Source organism: Helicoverpa zea, chromosome 24 (genome assembly GCF_022581195.2).
Source record: "Helicoverpa zea isolate HzStark_Cry1AcR chromosome 24, ilHelZeax1.1, whole genome shotgun sequence".
Classification (NCBI taxonomy): Eukaryota; Metazoa; Arthropoda; class Insecta; order Lepidoptera; family Noctuidae; genus Helicoverpa; species Helicoverpa zea.
The window spans coordinates 2,749,398-2,768,182 of NC_061475.1; the positions used below are offsets into that span (position 1 = coordinate 2,749,398).

The window sequence follows — 18,785 nt, forward strand, 5'->3', positions numbered from 1 at the left end:
TTTTACAACAACATCATCACTACATTATTTTTAATAACGGATTCAGTAAGTAAAAGTTGATTCGGCCGATACTTATTTATATGTTTTTACTTTGTAAGTATTTTATTTGCATAATTTACACTTGTTAAACTACCAAGAAAATATTTTAAAAACTTCTCACACTACTGGGATCAGATGAAATTAGGGCAAAGGTGCTGCCATCTATTAACACAAAAGTAAACTCAAATATTTGGATAAAACAGAGCGAGAGAAAGTGGCGCCCTCGCTCTGTTTTACCGACGCGACATTGACTGTCTGTCATGGCGTAAAGAAGTGTACATTTCTGTGCACAGTAAAACAAAAATAATGATTCTCAGACGATTTATTTTGCGATTGTGCTGTAAAAACTTTTGTTTAAGATATAAAGTATCATGATTAAAGTGTGCTAGTTATATTTAGGCGTAAGTGTGCGTTAAAATGGACAAGAAAAATGCCATTAGGAGAGCCAAGAGGCCGTCTAAAGTGCTCGAAGAAAATTATTGGGATTGCAGCGTTTGTACGTACAGAAATAATGCGGAAGCCTTCAAATGTTCAATGTGCGACGTTAGAAAAGGTAATACAGTCATTAATTTGAGTGAGCGTGTAATCCTTTGTGTGGTTAGCAAACGTGAATGACCTGAAAATTTTACATACATACTTGGCCACGTAGGTCTTATTATTTACATATCAATGTAATTATAGTGCTTTTATCGCACTACTGTAGTTGTGCGTGCAGAAATTTGCATGAAATGAGCGCTAGATTGTTGAAGAGCGTCTGTAGGGCAACATAACCTAAAAAGTAGGCGCTCATAGTCAAAATCTTGGTATGTATTGATTAGAACAAGCTGGCGTCCTTGCCAATGTTTTGGCTACGCTAAAATGTCTACAGTCTATGCATACTTAACTGTGTATTACGTCTAAGCAGTGAAGAAATATTTGAACTGGTTCTTTTGTAGCTATATTACTCATTGTCTGGTTTATTGAACCTTTCGAAGTTTCATTTGCACTGTAATTAGATATTAGTAGCTATAATTACAATCTGTCGATACTGCATTCCATAAAAGTTTATTATACTGTTTATAATCACTATATTAGTACGTATGTATCAATGTGTCAATAAAAATACGCTCAGCGATTATACAATCTTATTACATTACAGTCCTCAAGATAGGTAGGTACCTAATTTATGAAAACAGTTAATTACGACTGTATAAACCTTTTTTAAAGCTATTCACAGATAAAATAAACAAAACAGTTATCTTGTCTTTACCTTACAATATTTTAATGTAAACAAATCTGTGCATTCCCGACTTTTAAAAACAGAACACTACGCTTACCTATCGTAAGTAAAACCCGACCGAGTTAAAAATGTACGCCTACCACGTCTGTTAAATAAACAGTGTCGCGGCTTCTTTATTTGGCCGCGTTATGTTCGTTGACCTTTACGTGATGTTGCCACCCTATTGAAGGACAGATATAGGTAAGGAGTTCGTCTATCTCATATGGTCTTGTTGTTTATGGTGTAAATGGGCCTTGGTGTCATAGACCTTTCGGAATGTTAACCAGATACTTTTACTATTGTTTGTTTTTGAGGAATGTTTAACACCTAGGTAGGTACTTACCTTATTAGATATGGTAAGGTGCCATAGTTATGAACGTAGGTACTTTGTGTACATATGAGTTGTATATTTACTTAGGTACCTACATAGTGCGACTTTCAATCACATTATCATAAGAAATCCGCGAAAAGATGTGATGATGAAACGTTTAATCAAATTAGAATATGCGACGCGATACCTTACATGTACTTACCTATTTCCTAAAAAATAAACCTACCTATAAAATTCACGCAGCCTACACAACGGCAACACGGAGCTACATTTACAACGAGCTAGTAACTAACATGAAGCTAGTTCTTATTATTTGTAAAATCCCCCAATGTCCCCGGTTAACTAGAATAGTTTAACTTACAATAATATTTTTTATTTAGCTGCGTCACATAAACAGCACTGTTCGGAAAAAAATTACTGGCTTAAAAGTGCGCCAGTTACTTTTATCATGCAAACGTACCAGTTACTAGTTTACTGCAAACGCGCCCGATACTACGCCGACGTAGTTTAGCGAGCTTGAAGTAAGCCGATTAGCTGTTCGGTATTAAAATTTCTAAAAGATCTACTGGCCGGACAAACAGCTACCTACTCGCCAAAATATCCCGTACTGAATTTCTCCTCAAAATCCTAAACGCTTTGAAATTCACTTTATTCATGAGCAAAAGACCATTAGCCTTTTATTCACATGCTAGAGACGTCTAATGCTTGACTTTATAACACTAGCGCTATGCAAATATGCTTAAGTATAACCTGCACTTCATTTTCGGCAGTACATACGGTATATTCCACTAGCCATTTTCCCGCGGTTTCACCCTTGTCCCGTGGGAACTACTGCCCGTACCTAGATAAAATATAGCTTTATGTTATTCGCGAAGTGTGAAGCTTTCCAACAGTGAAAGAAATTTTTACAATCGGTCCAGTGGATTTTAGTTTATCCATTAAAACAGAACAAACCTAAAAAAAATCCTCTTAATATTAGAATGGATATGTGTACGTACGTACGTAAAGTCAACTTCAGGTCAGTGGTAACAGTTTTATAAGAAAATCGTACTTATTACTATTGAGTTAAGGTGCATGACAGTTGCCACTGATGTGCAGTCTACCGTTCTTATGTTGGGTTGATTCGCGATGATGTCACACTTAGCTAGTGAATACCTCTTGCTGTACAAGCTTAATTTAAATTTATTGTTATCAGTTGGCCTAGTTAATGATCCAATTGGATGACTGAATGAGTTTAGTGTACGTATGATAGAGATGCAAATTGCTAGTTGGTAGAGAGAGGTATTAAGACTAACGTAACCAACAGTGGCGAAGGGTGGTTTAATGAAATAGGGAAGCCGCAGCAAAAAAAAAATGGGGGGGGGGGGGTACTCAAGGATGGGGGGGAGTGGTAATGGAGGTAATTTCTCAGTCCACCTTTTAGCACTGACTGAGAGACTGATAGTTTGAACATGTTTTCTCGAGGAATTCGGCAGATTATTAATATCTATAAAACTTTATTATCTTTAGTTATATTAACTACTAGAATCTGAGAAAAGTTGGCACTAGAAACAATACCTTTTAAGTATTTAATTTACAACGGCCTGTTAGCCATTGATATTTATCGTAGGTATGTGTTTCATAAATCCGTCAGGACGTTAGAAATTTTAATATTGACGTATTATTGGTAGGTAATTCACCCGAGCGGCGTGCCCGAGTTTTATAACACGTTTTTATTCTCAAAACTTAACCTTGAAAAATAAGTTCCTTCCTAAAGTAAATAATCTATCGGAAAACCGTCTAATGCGATAAATGCTATCCTAGTTAAGTTTTAAAAGTAGGTACACTAAAAAGAAACCAGAGTGCTTAGTGCGAGTTTTCGTGAATTTTTTTACGGACTCACATGAGAGCGCGTATACTAAGATTTGTATGCAGTGTTGCCAACTTAGTGGATTTTCCACTAATACTGGTGGTTTAAGTCCCCTATTTAGTGGCGAAATGTTGAAAGTACTGCGGGTCAAGTAGCGAAATGTAAGTTTTGTGGTACAACTTTAAGGAGTTACTATGGAGATTTGAAGTCTCACGGAATGTCAAAAAAGCATCTACAAAACAAAAAGGTGAACGACTACTATATAATTATATTAAGTACTCATTCATTGGTCAAATGCGTAACTAAACAATTTGTGAAACTACTACGCCGATTATAATTTGTGAAGGATTCGGATCGGGTCGGATGAATTGCTAAACAGATGTAATGCTTTGTCTGTTTTAATTTTCTATCGTTGCCGAGTTACATCTTTGGATGATTAAATTGTTTTAGGTTACAATAAAATATAAACAATATTTTTTTAGTGGTGAATTTGGTGATTTTAAGTGTGGGATAAATTTTTGTTAGTGGTTTTCTGGTGGTTTTAAAAGTTGACTCTGGTGGTAAGCTTCTACAACTGTTGGCAACACTGTTTGTATGGAACAAAAACAGGTTCCAATTTTTGACACTAGGTGGAGCTGTTTTTGTTCCATACAAATCTTAGTATACGCGCTCTCATGTGAGTCCGTAAAAAAATTCACGAAAACTCGCACTAAGCACTCTGATGCAAACTGTCTGCGTATCAAAATAACTCATTTCAAAGTAGGTCCCTCTATTTTTTTCACTACACACACTTTACTTGTACTGAGTACCAGGCCCAGGTCACAGTGCGATTGCGGAGATTAGTAGGGAGTAAAAATACTGCCAACTACTTAATCAAAATTATGTACTTGGTGAACACAAAAATTATCAATTCCCAAGTAGGGTCATTAAATCGCGGAGAATCTTAACACCGCGATTCAGGATTTGCATAAAAATGCACAACGCCATCTATGTTGATATAATGTAACTAAAACACTTTAACATAAAATATTGTACACACACGAACTATGTTATTTCTAAATGATACATACACTATTCAATTAAGTAGTACAAAGAACAAATTGTTAATGGTATTATCTAAGACAAAATAAGAAGAATGAGAGTGAATTTGTCTGATTTGTTTGTTTACATATTTGAGAGCTCTAAGCGCTGTCACTCGCGCGTAGACAGATATAGCTACTCTACTCTTGACGCGTTCTTTCTCGTTCACTCGCGAGTTTTGATTGGCTGGAACCCGCTCCGTGAGCCGGCTTACCGCTCGCCCTTATGCCGCGAACATCGCGCGGCGCGGCGTGGATGACGTCACGCAAGCGTAGTTTTGTATGGAGGAGGAAGCCGCGGCTTGTTTAGTAGGAGCAAAATGTTTCAAGTAATTTATAGACGATTTTTTTACGGTGGTAGGCGTTTTGTTATACCTACATATTTAAATTGTGTGGTTTAAATGATTATATTAATTATACCTATACCTATATTATAACTTATACCTATGCTTCTTTCTTGAAATTCGAAAGGGAAGCCGATGGGAATCGGCTTATAAGGACGCCTCGCCACTGGTAACCAACCTTTATTTATATAGGACCCAGTTTCACTGATTCCTTATAATTTCTACCCGAGACCTGTGAAACCAAAAATTATAATTTATTTGTCAGATAAGTTCCTGATAAGCTATCAGAGGCTTCATCAGTAACCAGTGAAACTGGCCGTACCTAAGTCTTGTCACACCACATTACACACATTTTTATAAACGTGATAGTTTGTATGTGTTTGTTACTCTTTCACGTAAATTCAAACATATATTTTAATTAATCAACAAACTTATTTGCTTAGTTTGCGCTCACGTGATCATCACGGGATTTAAAGACAACACTATTCTAATAACATTCTTATTTAAATACATGCAAATTAGGCAACAGAAACTAAGACTGCAAAGGTACGTATACCACCCCATTTCAACCCCCGGGCTACTGCGTCCCTCAGCGTTCGACAGTGGCGCTTTGCCTACCCCCGGGCAGAACAATAACCCTTTAATGCAGGAACTGTGTTCTCATGGTATATTATATGGATTAGTATAGATACGGTAGATAGGGTCTTGCAGTCTTGAAGAACTTTAAAATAGACAATTAGAGATGTGAAGATATTTTAATAGCTATAAGTGCTCTTTTTTATGGGGAATCATCAAATGACACTTCCTCTGTGGGTTAGCATCGTGTGAGGGAGTGTCAGACTGTTATTGACTAAAACCCATCATGTTCCTTCTTAAGCACTCTGTGTACCAGAGCGGTAACTCTTTCGAACAATCCCGCAGTCCCGGCATATTCAGGTGTTGGATTGTAATTTTAGGAGCTTGATTGTTTTTTTTGACTAGATTTTGGCCGACTTGGTCCAAAAGAAAAAACATCGCGTACGTCATGTAAAAAGCCTATCTTCTACCTCCATTTTCTGTCAATCGATTCAACGATTTTTATGTTTAAGAGTAACATACACTCTTTATAATGATTAGTAAGGATTCACAGTTCTAACTAGGAATTTCCCGGGACACCCCATGTATTAAAATGGGTTCAATACCTAGTTTAGATTACGATAAACAACAATCTTACTCATGTAGGTATGACAAATATTTACGTACGTGAAACCCACAGGTTATAAATCCATATATGTAGAGCGGCCATTCATAAACGGGAAAAACAGAAGAATAAAATACCTATTTGTAAAAGTAAGGACTGTACCTACGTTTTACGGGGCTTAACCCACGTTCCTCATTGATTTGATATATTTAGGTAATAACGAAATTGTGCTTATGACGTCATCAGGAAGGAAGCATTGTTTAATTAATTTATAATTACGTAATCCAAACTTACGTATCTCATTATATATACTCTATTTTAGGTTTTGTACGGACTTTTTCCGTTTTCCTCTGGGCTTTGATGGAAGCATTTCGTGCCTGTATTTTTTGATAAGTTCAATGCTATTTCAGTTTATTATCATATAGGTGACATAGTTCTAGCCGGTTGAGTCTAATTTGCACAGACGGCAGATTGATTTGCGAGTATGTAACTGCATTTTACAGTTAACATAACCCTTTTACTGGTGCAGTCGGGTATTTTGGTTTTACACGGGTAGGTGAATATGGAGTCTTTTTCAGTGTCTGTGCTATGGTAGCTTCTCGCCGATCAAGCAATCATAATTTGAATGCTTTTTTTTAAATTAAAAGCTAATTTGAAATTGAACAGATAATAGTGTTGAGATTTTTCATGCTATCCCGATATTTTCTCCAAATGCAAATTACATACTTTTTCACAAGCATCTACTAGCTGTAATGCTGTAGGGTTTATTTATTTGACATCGTACGAGTACACAAAATAATTTGCCAATTGAGATTCATAAAGTTGTTTTGGTCATACGTTGCTGTACCTACTACTTGACACAGTTCGGTCAATCATTCTATTGAAACTCTGACGTAAGCATGGCTCTTGCAAGCTAGCTTTGAATAATTACTGTCTATTGTAGTAATTAAATGTTTTGTCCAAATAAAACGATAGGATACAAAATGTTCTACTTATCTTTTGATCTTTTGATGATCTGACGGACAAAATTCTGCAATTGCAATCAACGCCTTCTCTTTTAAGGAAGGTAAATTTATGTTTCAATCGATCCCTGAATCCGGAACCTCCGAAACGAAAATGCATGCAAAAATCTTTCCCTTTTCGTAAATAACTTACAACAAATATTTCGCCTATTTCGTCTCGATACTCTTCAAACGGGCCACAAAAGACACATAAAATTCTTAAAAGCATTTCCCCAACTATTTCATCCTTTATCTTTATCCTTTTAAAGTTTTTATCATATAAAGATCAGTCCACTATTTCGCTGTACGAGCTTTCCCCGAGCTCCGAGGTAGTATGCACTAAATCCCGATTTACGTCGCTAAGTACGTAAGTACTAGTAAATCTACCCCCTACGTCTTTTGTTTCTCGAACGTTCCACGCGGCTGTTTCTCACAAACGCCGGGAATTTCGCGTATTACCGTCAATTCTCGAATGTTTGGAACTTGTTTCCAAATGTTGTATTTTGTGGTATGCTGTTAATCAATATTGTGAAGTTGAGAAGACTCGTTAAAATGCCTTTTAGATAGGTACATACTTAGGAAGTTTTTACTCGTATAAACAATGACCGACTTTTTTCAGTCCCATGATTTGTTATCTATGAACGGAACATAATCCCAATTCGTTCACAAGTGCACATTCAGACTTCGTGATGAAAAAAAACCGGAATACTCCATAGTGAATTATGGAATCGGCCCTTAAACATTCTAACCAGTAAAAAACAAACGCAGAGGATTATTTCCCATGAACAGACAAACACAAATAGGTTGTTATTCCACGATTACAAGGTATATTTATGTATTCTAGAAACAAAGACAGAAAACAATGATATTTGTAACATTTCTGAAAATTTTGAGGATAACTGAGTAGATAACTTCGTTAGTTCGTAAAATTGTTCAATTTCCTCAAACTGCCATACACCTTTTGTTGAACATTTTTCCTAATTCATACGTGCACACTTTTTGCTGTAAACGATCTACAAAATAAATCAATGTGTTTTCTTTTGCACCATATCTGTCGGGATAATATGGCAGCAAGTGTACAAGGCTTTCTTTTCTAATTTTCTTGTTCGATAACTGCTGTTTTTTACCTAGCCGGAATCCACAGTACCAATTTTTTTTCTCGACTATACATTGCAATGTTCATAATGATTACATAACGCCGCCAGCGTTTCGAGTTCCTTTAGTAATACGTCTGGCAAGGGACGCATAGTGTGCGGATCTTGCCCCGCGGGCTACAAGCCCCGCACAGCCCCATATAGCTCCACAATCTGGGCTATAACGCTTTGATATAGTATTCCCGGCTATTTTCAGACAGGAATAATGCTAATAGTTTCAGAATATACGCTCGTGTGTGAACTGGGATGGAAAGGACCTGCGTATTTTGTTTTCGAGATTAGACAACCGTTTTTCATAGGAGTTTTTTGTTACTAAATTCGAACTACAGAAAAAAAAAATGGGTGAAAATATGCTTATTGCAACACAACTTATTTGTCGAAATCGTTAATTACACAGTGTAAACTCCATGTAACGTCCCTCGATTTAACACAATTCCAGGAGAGATAAAAAAACTGATTATTATCTTCGAAATACTTTCGACAAGTGCACTGAATACTATAACAATAATACGTATATAGATTAGGTCTTTGTCAACCATATTAGGTTCAATTATGATGTCACATATTAAAATATACGATTCGATTCGATGCGCGCCGGCAAAATCTATCCAATGAAGTATAAAACGTCCTATGAACAATTTTCGACTTACGCGGTACCTAAGTGACGATATCTGACTTGGAAAATTGTCTGCAGGCACATCAACCCGCAAGCCGCGGATCAACCCGGCCCTGGTTGCGGCGCAGGCAGCTGGTACTGCGCCCACCAGCTCGCAGAAGAGGCCCCGCTCTGCCAACTCTCTCAAGAAGAAACGGAGGCCGCCGCGGCTGAGTAATGTGGATAGAAGCTCTGCGCAGACTAGAGAGGTGAGGACTTGGCTTTACTGGCTTTCTTTAAGAACTGTCTGATTTGACCATTCATCAACTGAATCACTCAAGAACAGCTCAATGAAGTGGCGCTTTTTGATGCAGTGGTAATGTTCTAAGTAATATCGCACCATTTTAGGAGTTCAGAGTCCTAACTTTTAGGTGACCTGAGTTTAATCATGCCTGCGTAAATTCTGGCCCTGAAGTATCCGAAAATAAAGAATCTTGAGAATGCCGTCACTCAGATGATACACTAAGATTAGTTTCCTGCACATTTCTTTCTTTGGTTTCTAATCTCGCACTAGATTAGGCACAATAATCAGTTTAATCTTTGAAGAGTGCAAATGTATAGTCATCATTGCCAAAACCATCTTGCATTAACACCGCACTTGCTAACAATTGTCATTAAAATCCAACACGTTTCTCATTAAATTGATTGTATCCAATTCACTTATCGCCGATCCCGTTACCACCTCGTCTTTGTCAACCAGATTAGTTCTACCACTATCAATCGAATATACAGTAACATTTGTCATCAGGTGACCGTCAGTGGGGTAACTGTTGTTATAACTGAATACAAGCCCAAGAAATCTGTGTCGAGCAGTTCGAGTGATGTGGAGTCTTCGAATGACGCGAGACCCTGACTCTCGGCCGCGTTGGCACTCGCACCAACGACCCAATCATAGACTTTGACTAGTTCCAGTAGCAGTGTTTTGTTTTACAGATTTTAATTCCTATCCCTCCCTTCGAAATATTTATTAAGATTGTCCGTATTTGTAGATGAATTTCTATGTATATTCCAGTAGATACTGTGTATGTTTTCATTTTTTATCTATTAATATTGTAACGCAATGGTGTGTCTGATTTAAGCAATAATTTGACAGCTCAAACGCATTTAAATCGTCTGAGCATGACCTTTATATTTTTAATTTTCTTATGAATTCGACAAGATATTTTCGAAAAGGTGTGATCAAAATAGAAATGTAAGCATAGTTGGTTGAAATATCGCTTTTCGAAATCGTAACTAAGCTTTACTTAATGCCATTAAATATTTCGAAAACTGTAACTTATCTTAGGAGTAGGTTTTTTTCATTGATTACAAATTTTGTAAAGGATTGATGTACATATTGATGAGACCAGCTGGTCACTGCCAAAAGATGAATTGTAAATAAAAATGATGAAGATGCGGCGGTTAATATGTAGTAGTTTTGAATATTTTCTTATATTAAATGAGCCGGGTGCTCTGTCTAAATGTTTTAGGGTTTGCTTAACTGTCAGATGTAATAATTCTGACGTCAGTTTGTACCATTAATAGAATTGCTTTGAGGCCGTCTATACAACTTCTGGATAAAGGCTCGAGCAGACCGGATGCGTAACGACGCGCGTGTCTACGTTACGCAAGCGGTGTGGCCTGTCTCATACATTTCCATACATTACAACTCATGGTTACGCCGTAACTACGCGCGTGACTACGCGCGTGGTTACGCATACGCATCCGGTCTGCTCGAGCCTTTAGACTTGATTAATCTTATTCATTTGTTAAACAAATCTTTTCCTGAAGTTGCGATCTGGCCTTTTCAGACTATGATATGAGTTTGTCATGATGTTTTCTTTTTACTTGATTATACATATAGAAAGAATGATGTACGATTTTTAAATATGGAAAAATGAAATATGAAGAAAATGCCTTAAAATTTTAATATGCATAAAAAGCAATACAAAACTTTTATTTTTTTAATGAGTATTGTTTGTAATCATTTTAATAAATGATAATGGAACGCACAATATATTGGTTAAATGGTCAAGCAATTATATTTTTCTAAAAAACTAGGGTTTGCCTAAGGCTTAAAATAACCCTAGTAGGAATAATATAATAAAATGAAATCAATCGTTTAAACTTAATCTATTGAGGCCCATGTTCACCGACAGCATAAACGTCCGTTTTTCTTAAACCATTTGTTTTACTCTGTAAATTGAACGAGAAAATTCATAATAAACAGTTGTTTTTTTTAAACTGAAGTTTATGTTGTCGTTGAACTTGGGTCTTGGTTTGAGAATTATCAATGTGACTGCCTCATATTCCCATATGAGAATTTTTAATACAATATAGTATTAGCTTTAGCGCAAATATAACAGACTTTGTTCGATACTGAAAGGTGAACTAAGTTCTCAATTTCAAGAGATCTTACTTAAATATGTGAACTTTATCGCAATACGTCAAAAAATGCCTTGAGAGCGTTCGATTTAATATGTTATGTAATAAAAATCCACAATTTCTGTAAGTTACCAAAAAAATATTAGCGGCCCTATCGTGTTCCAAGCATTGACTAAGTATTTATTCTAGCTTTAAGTTATTGTTTAGTTAATTACAATGTCCGTGCTTCAGACATTTTTACACAAAATCTGTTTAATTGACCAAAACATGTATTGAGCTGGATCAAACAGAAAATATGTTTTTTTTTATTGTGCATTTTAGGGTCAGTGGCTTACTCCCCCATTGGTCGAAGCCCCAGTGGCCGATGCCCCCGATTCGGTTAATTTAATTAAAGGCAATTTTCGGGGGCGTCGGCCACAGGTGCTTCGATCATTGGGAGCCTTAGCCACTGACCCACGTTTTGGGTTCAATTGAATAGATATTGTGTAAATGTGCAAATTTTAAATATTTGACAATACAATTCGATGTGTATGCTATGATGTAAAATATTTTAATTATTTATTTTATTTTTTATATTGACATCACGCGTGTTTTGCCAAGAGGGGCAGGAAAGAGGTATTTAATATCACCCTCATTTCGCCAGCTATAAATATATGAAATTGTATAATAAAATATTACAGAGTTCTAGAAATGTTTTACTTAGATATGAATATTTTTGATCTAGCGCACATATACGGTTTTTGCAACTTTGTTGTGGTGAATAAAGTTTAGAAATAATGTTATTATTATCGATAGAACTGCACGGTAGATTTTTAAATTTTATAATGTTTGCAATTTTAAGCACAGTCTATAATATAATTTACAAGAGTAATATGTGTATCATTTATATTCGTAGTTGACTCTATGGTAAAATCGTATGTGTGCGCTAGGCCTTACGTCGGCAGTACACGGACCGCTTGAAGCAGTCTGGGGCGACAGCTTCAAGCTGTCGACTGCCCATTGAACTGTAGAGTTCTATGGACGCACATACACGAACCGCTCGAGCAGTTGCTCAAGATTCGGGCCGGTCGACAGCTTGAAATTGTCGCCCCAGACTGCTTCAAGCGGTCCGTGTATTGCCGGCCTTACAGTGCGGCAAAATGTCCTTCAGTGGCCGCCCGCCCGAGGTCGTGGGCTAATTAGTCCATTTTACTCCAACTAATTAATACGCTAGATATTCCATTTTGATAAAAACACCCTTACAAGTCAAAGTATTATTAGAAATTTCGAAGCAAAAAGTTGCCACATTAAAAAAATAATTCGCGAACAAGTTTTGTTCGTTATTTTTGTACGAAAAAAAGCAACGGTTTTTTGTTCGTTTTTTAAAATAATAATTATTATTATTGATAAAACTAAAATTTTGTAACTATTATTAGTATTAAAACGGGTGCATGTAAATTTTTGTAATTAGATACCATTTTTGTATGGTTTTGTAAGATTTTTAAATGAAATAGAATCGGGACTTCCTAATGTTTCTTCCTTCATACCGTACTGGTTTAGATAATGTACAGTTGAAATAATATATCCACATCTTGTCGCAGAGTAATTGTAATAACATTACCAATCTACTTAGAAATATTTTATAAAGTGAACTGTAAAGGCTTCTTCTACACTGATGCTGTAAAATCACGCGGTTTGAACGTGGTTTTCACTTGATATTTGTGTTACTCTATGTGACAGCTAAATAATGCAAACAATAACAGAGTCACAGTAACAAATTATAGATGTAACAGATCTCTTCGTTTTTGGATTTTTTCATGAGTTTCTGGAATGATTTTCTGAGGGGTCATGAACTAAAGTAATACTTAGTGCATCACATCTTAAAATAATCACAATTATTTATTTTATTTAATAAGATAATGCATTTTTTATTATCTTACCTTTAAAAGTGCAATAAAACTCCGCGCGATTTCACTATATCCGTGTGAAAAACCTTTAAGTATTCCATTTTACCTCTCAACACGAGTTCTTCCTATAATCTCCATTGTATGTAGTCAGTTTTGAATCTCGAATCGGGCAATGTCGGCCATTTGCAATCACTCTGCGACGAATCACTGTTTACCCAGAAAAGTGACATCTGTGAAGCTGGCACGAACGAAAGCTCTAATGTTACCGAAAATAGTAGAAAAAAGAAAAACAAAAAAAAATAGGTTCACTCACTAGTCTAGAAAAACCTCTAAACTTTTTGAAGCAGGCATCTTATTGTTTGTGTGAGAAACATGACAAAATAAAATACATAAGTGATTAATTACTTTTTACGGTAACATTAGTAGTTTTATGCAAGGTTCACCAATTTATGATAACTTCTGTCGGTTGTACCTAGGTAATGTCAAATTGCCGACATAAATAATATTGAACCTCTTTTACTCCGTAGTCGGCTTAAAACTTGTCAAATGTCCCTTGTGTCTACAAATGTATGTTTCGTTTAGCGAATTTGTTTCATGTCAAGTGCGAGTAAGATTTTGTTGATTATTTGATCTTCAATACAAATAGATAATTAATTTAATTTTAACTATTGTCGTGTGATTCCTATTGAGACTAGGTATGAACGCCCTTTTAATTATTAATTGCTAAATTAAAATCTATTTATTCTTACCGCTATGATTTTTAGATTTAATTTATAATCTGTGGTGGACTCTGTGACATTACGATAGTGTTGCAAGTAATAAAATACTATTTTTGTACGTTGTCTATGCACAGAGTCCCGCTTGTCTATGGTACGGCTAAATGTTAACTTAATGTGTAACGTAGAGCTAAATGTTAATTATTTTTAAGTTCTATATCAATGTACTGTACTGTATATAAAGGATGTGGAAAGTATTTTACCAACTTTTATTATAAACTAGCTTCCCGCGGCATCGCCCGCGTAGCGTTCGGTTATATCGCGTTTCCAAGAGAATTCTTCAAAAGTCCAGGATAAAAAGTATCCTATGTTCTTTCTCAAAGTCAACTCTATCTCTGTACCAAATTTTTTTTAAAATCAGTTCAGTGGTTTAGGCGTGAAAGCGTAACAGACAGACAGAGTTCTTTTCGCATTTATAATATTAGTAGGGTTTCACAACCTCATTATTCTACGTTCAATAAAAATAGCTGGTAACACTGAAGCGACCGTCTAGAATATTCCAAAGTCTACACTGCATTAAAGATTTAAGAACAGTTATAATCCTCTTATCTTCAACTTCAAAGCTCTCTGCCGTTTTATATAAAAGTCGCCCCAGTTGTACAAAGTTGGGGCTTTATAAACGCACATGTTACATTTACAAACTTAAGTGTAAATAATTTCACGTCTAAGTTTGAAAAACGGTAAAAAGTACTAATCTGAAAATGGTATTTATAGGTAGGAAATTGGGTATTTTTTTTTTGAAAAAGATATGGCCTATCAAAAAGTAGCATAAAGCTTTAAAATTTGCAGTAAACATTTCATTGATAAAACTAGCTATAACTAACTATGGTTAAAATTCTGATATGAACTTGCATATGCATAAACGAAAAACTCATTTTCAAACGCACAAGTCAACATCACATCTCAAAAGTCATGTCTCCTGTCCAAAAAAAACGTTGCAACTATCGTTAATTAATCAAAATACTTCAAAAGGTCTGGAATAAAAACCAGATAGCAGTTGACAAGCGGTGCGTTTGTAGTCGCCGCGCGGCTTTTTGTAACGTCCGTCGTGCGCTCGCGCAGGGCTGCGGCATCTACGCTTGACAGATTGAGATTATGCGTCGCTCGATGTGGTTAGATGCACTCTTTGGACTAATATGGTATCTAAGGGAATTTAGGTGGTTGGTCCTCATGTCTTTTGCCTTCTTTTTATAAGCCTAAGTGATAGAAATAGGGAGATTAGAATTTGTCTTCGAAAATTCAGTGGTCTGAAACAATATTTCGAAATCATTCATATCTAGGTACTTCCTTAGGTTTAGTAGGGCTCTTGGGGGATAATGGCCGGCGTTAAAAAATCCTTACTGAACTCTATTATGTTAGGTTTCATAATCTGCCGCTTACGTACTGCCTTCTCTACTCAATACCTCGATTTTAGAAGGGCAACAGTTAAGTTTTTGCTTGATCACGCTTATCTCAAGAATTATGCCTAGGCACAGGTCCGATTTAGATAAAAAAATCTGGGTTAGACCATTTATCGACGTAGGCTATAATAGGCTGTACCTTTTATCCGGGTGCGGAAAAACTACGCAGCTGAAACCGCTGGCAGAAGCTTGATCGAAGTTTCTAAAAGACTGCACTTAAACGTAGTGAACAGTTTGTACCATACACAAATAGCTTCGTTCTTCATCCCGTATTGGTGTTGTGTGTCCAGCACATAGATTTCTCAACTGTTAGTGAAAAAACGAATGCTGTGTAAATACGATTAGAACTGTGCTTTATCTGAACCAGTTATTTCTTTATTGTTAGATTCTAGTACACAATAAAAATCTTGATTCTTTTACCGCGCCCGCTCGCTCTGAAAAGAGTAAAAGTGGTATCAAGCTCGCCGACTGAAATGTATCGATGTTTTTTCAGCAAATTTTCAAAGCTTTTCCTATTTCAAAAGTGGTCACTTTTGCTAAAAATATTTACTAAAAAATTTATAGAACTTTGAATAACGAATAGGATATAGGAATATCAGAATTTAAGTGCAAATGTAGCATGAATTTTGTCAGGACGTAGCCACTATAACGCTTATGGCGAAGCAACAATTTACTCTAATTATTTCAAAGAAAGGCCCTCCTAGTTCCAGCTTTCTAAATACTTGTGGCAAATGCTGAATTCCTTTTCTAGACTGTCTATATCGGTGCGGGATTCCCGCCGCATTCTTGACTTGCAGACAATACCAGTCTCCATATACTGTGTTAGTACTTAGGTACTTTGTTATTTATTTGTACAGTTACCTGCTATGTAGTGGCAATGACATTAGAGAGGAGACCTTTTTCAATTTTCAAGGTGTAGAAATGTAATCGGGATGAGATGTGAGTATCTAAGTCGGAGAGGTTCTTATGTAGCTCAGTATTCTGTTGCTATCAGTAAGTAGTTTAAAAAAATAATACCAACACTAATTATATTTAAAGTTATCGAGCGATTTAATTGTTACATGAGCTAAGTATATGCCTATAAAACTCGTAAATTAATCCCTGAATATTTGAAGGAAAAAAAAAATGGTAAATTACCCTGTTAGTACCCTGTATTCCATTAGATCCATACTTCGAGGACACCCTGTTTATGTCTAAATCCATACCAATTGCATTTTCATGGAATTCTCGATATACCTTGGAGATGCTTGGGCACTTTTCCTACATAAGTACCTACATATGCCAATATTTAGGGATTACAAAGTTCAGAATATCAGCATAAACACTTCCTTGAATCAAAAATCCTTTGCAAATGAGTGCTGGCTGTTTGACCGAAGCCGGGAGTTTGTCGTAAACTGGCCATAAAAAATACTTTTCACTTTAGGGCCCCTCGTTAAACGTCCAGGTAAGTTCATAAATAATTTGATGTGCTTACTGTAACTGCTTTTCTGGTATACTGCACGGTTTTACAAAATATTCGTGTTGGCATTATGCGTAGGTATTACTTCAACATACATATTAAGTTGAGAACGTGTTTCAAAGATTGTTGTGGTGTGTTTTGAAATGAAAATAAAGGGTTTTATAGTCAAAATGAAAATTAATTTGGGTGATATTTCTTCGTCTAGTTTTTGTTTTTTTTTTTTTTTCAATTTTACTTAAAATTTTAATACAAATTTACTGTTCTACTTTCTTATAGCCATTTTTTTATTATTTCTAAAATGTCTGATAAGTAGGTACCTACGTAGGTGACCTACTGCAAATGTGTTAATGTTAACTATGTATGTTAGTCGCTATATTAATATATATAAATCAATTTCTTTTTTTTATACCCAAGTAAATTACTGTTGAAAGTAGGTATAGTAAACTAATTATTCTATCATGTATAAAAAAATTCGTCAGTCGAGTATACTTGAAGAATCTTTGGTAATGTCATATTGCGTATTTTTAGAGAGCAATTCACGCAGTTAGCACTTATAGGTGTACCAAATCCAACGCTTTCAACCTCGGGGGCCTTTTTTTTTTTTTTTTATCGACGTAAAATCATCAAATGACCCCTCCCGCTGTGGGTTAGCAGCGGTGAGGGAGTGTCAGACTCTTACTGACTAAAATCGTCGTGTTCCGTCATAGGCCTTTTATGTACCAGGGCCGCGGTATCTCTTTCGAACAACCCGCAGCCCCGGCAGGCCTTGGCCCTGCTGGGAACCTCGGGGGCCTTAGATGGACTATAAAAATATTATTATAAGTGAACATGGAAGATCCCTACACTGTTGTTTTATATGTTATAAAAATAATGTATAAGGCTTAGAAGTATATACTTTGTAATTACCGCTTTTGAAGGTATATACCTATACCTATTGTACCTACTTTTTGTAGTCAATGTTGTATTTAGTTACCTAGGTACGAAATGGAATGGAGTAAGTACATATATACCTAGGTTTCTTAAAATCTTAAATTATAAAGTTCCTAAGCCTTTTCATGACTAGGCTGGGGTCAGCTTTCAGTCTTATCGGGCATTTAAATGGAGCAACTACTATCCTCAAAATCATACTCCTGAAAATAAAGATACATAGGTATTTTAATTCTGTAAACAGACTCCATAACCTGAACACAATAATCCTTGGGCAACATAACTGATTTTCAGGATGTCAAAGATAAACTGTCGTCTGAAAACGTGCGAATTCTTGGTATTAGCAATTCAATGGAAAGTTAACAGAAATGCGTTTTTCGTGGAAATTGTGCCTTTTTAGGGTTCCGTACCTCGAAAGGAAAAAACGGAACCCTTATAGGATCACTTTGTTGTCCGTCCGTCTGTCTGTCTGTCTGTCAAGACCCTTTATCTTAAGAACGCGTGGACGTATCAAGCTGAAATTCACATGAAATACTCGGGTCTATTGTCCCTTTAGGCTGTGAAAATATCAAGCCTCTAAGCCAAGCCAATAAAAAGATACAACCGATTATGTCGATATTTTCAACAAATTCTCGACACTCGCAAAGGAATCAAAACCTACAGGGTACTTCCCGTAAACTCAGAATCTTGAAATTTGGCATGAAGCATTGTTATATAATGCAAATATAGGAAAAATTGCGAAAATCTCATTTTTTTTGTTATATAATATAATAAAAATCTATACATATAATAAATCTGTAGAAAGTGATTGTTTGTTCGGGATTCACGTAAAATCTACGAATTTAATGCAGACAATGCTTATATACAAAAGTTCTACGTAACTTGGGGTATTACTTAGGCTTTGTTTCATCGAAATCGGTTCACTCTATCAAAAGATATGATTAATTTAGTGAATTCAAGATGTAAAATATTACGACACGCAATCTGTTTGACAAAACAGTACATGTTAAAGTAGCTCCATCTGTGGTAAATAAAATACATCAAGAAGCGAGGTGGTAAATAACAATGAATTACCATTTACAT

At 35.8% G+C, this 18,785-nt stretch overlaps 1 protein-coding gene across 1 annotated transcript; it reads left to right on the plus strand.

Annotated features, from left to right (window-relative positions):
- Nucleotides 1–277: 277 nt before the first annotated feature.
- Nucleotides 278–10,351, plus strand: LOC124642312 (YY1-associated factor 2). The gene is made up of 3 exons (XM_047180691.1): nucleotides 278–592; nucleotides 8,930–9,099; nucleotides 9,639–10,351. The coding sequence occupies exons 1-3, from the start codon at nucleotides 457–459 to the stop codon at nucleotides 9,741–9,743; spliced, it is 411 nt and encodes a 136-aa protein (XP_047036647.1). The 5' UTR covers nucleotides 278–456; the 3' UTR covers nucleotides 9,744–10,351.
- Nucleotides 10,352–18,785: the final 8,434 nt, after the last annotated feature.

What these genes read in the sequence shown, in the direction of transcription:
- LOC124642312 (XM_047180691.1), top strand. Translation starts at nt 457, where the DNA reads ATGGACAAGAAAAATGCCATTAGGAGAGCCAAGAGGCCGTCTAAAGTG. An exon ending in AATGTGCGACGTTAGAAAAG is followed by an intron (nt 593 to 8,929) that starts GTAATACAGTCA and finishes AATTGTCTGCAG; the next exon opens with GCACATCAACCCGCAAGCCG. An exon ending in GCTCTGCGCAGACTAGAGAG is followed by an intron (nt 9,100 to 9,638) that starts GTGAGGACTTGG and finishes ATTTGTCATCAG; the next exon opens with GTGACCGTCAGTGGGGTAAC.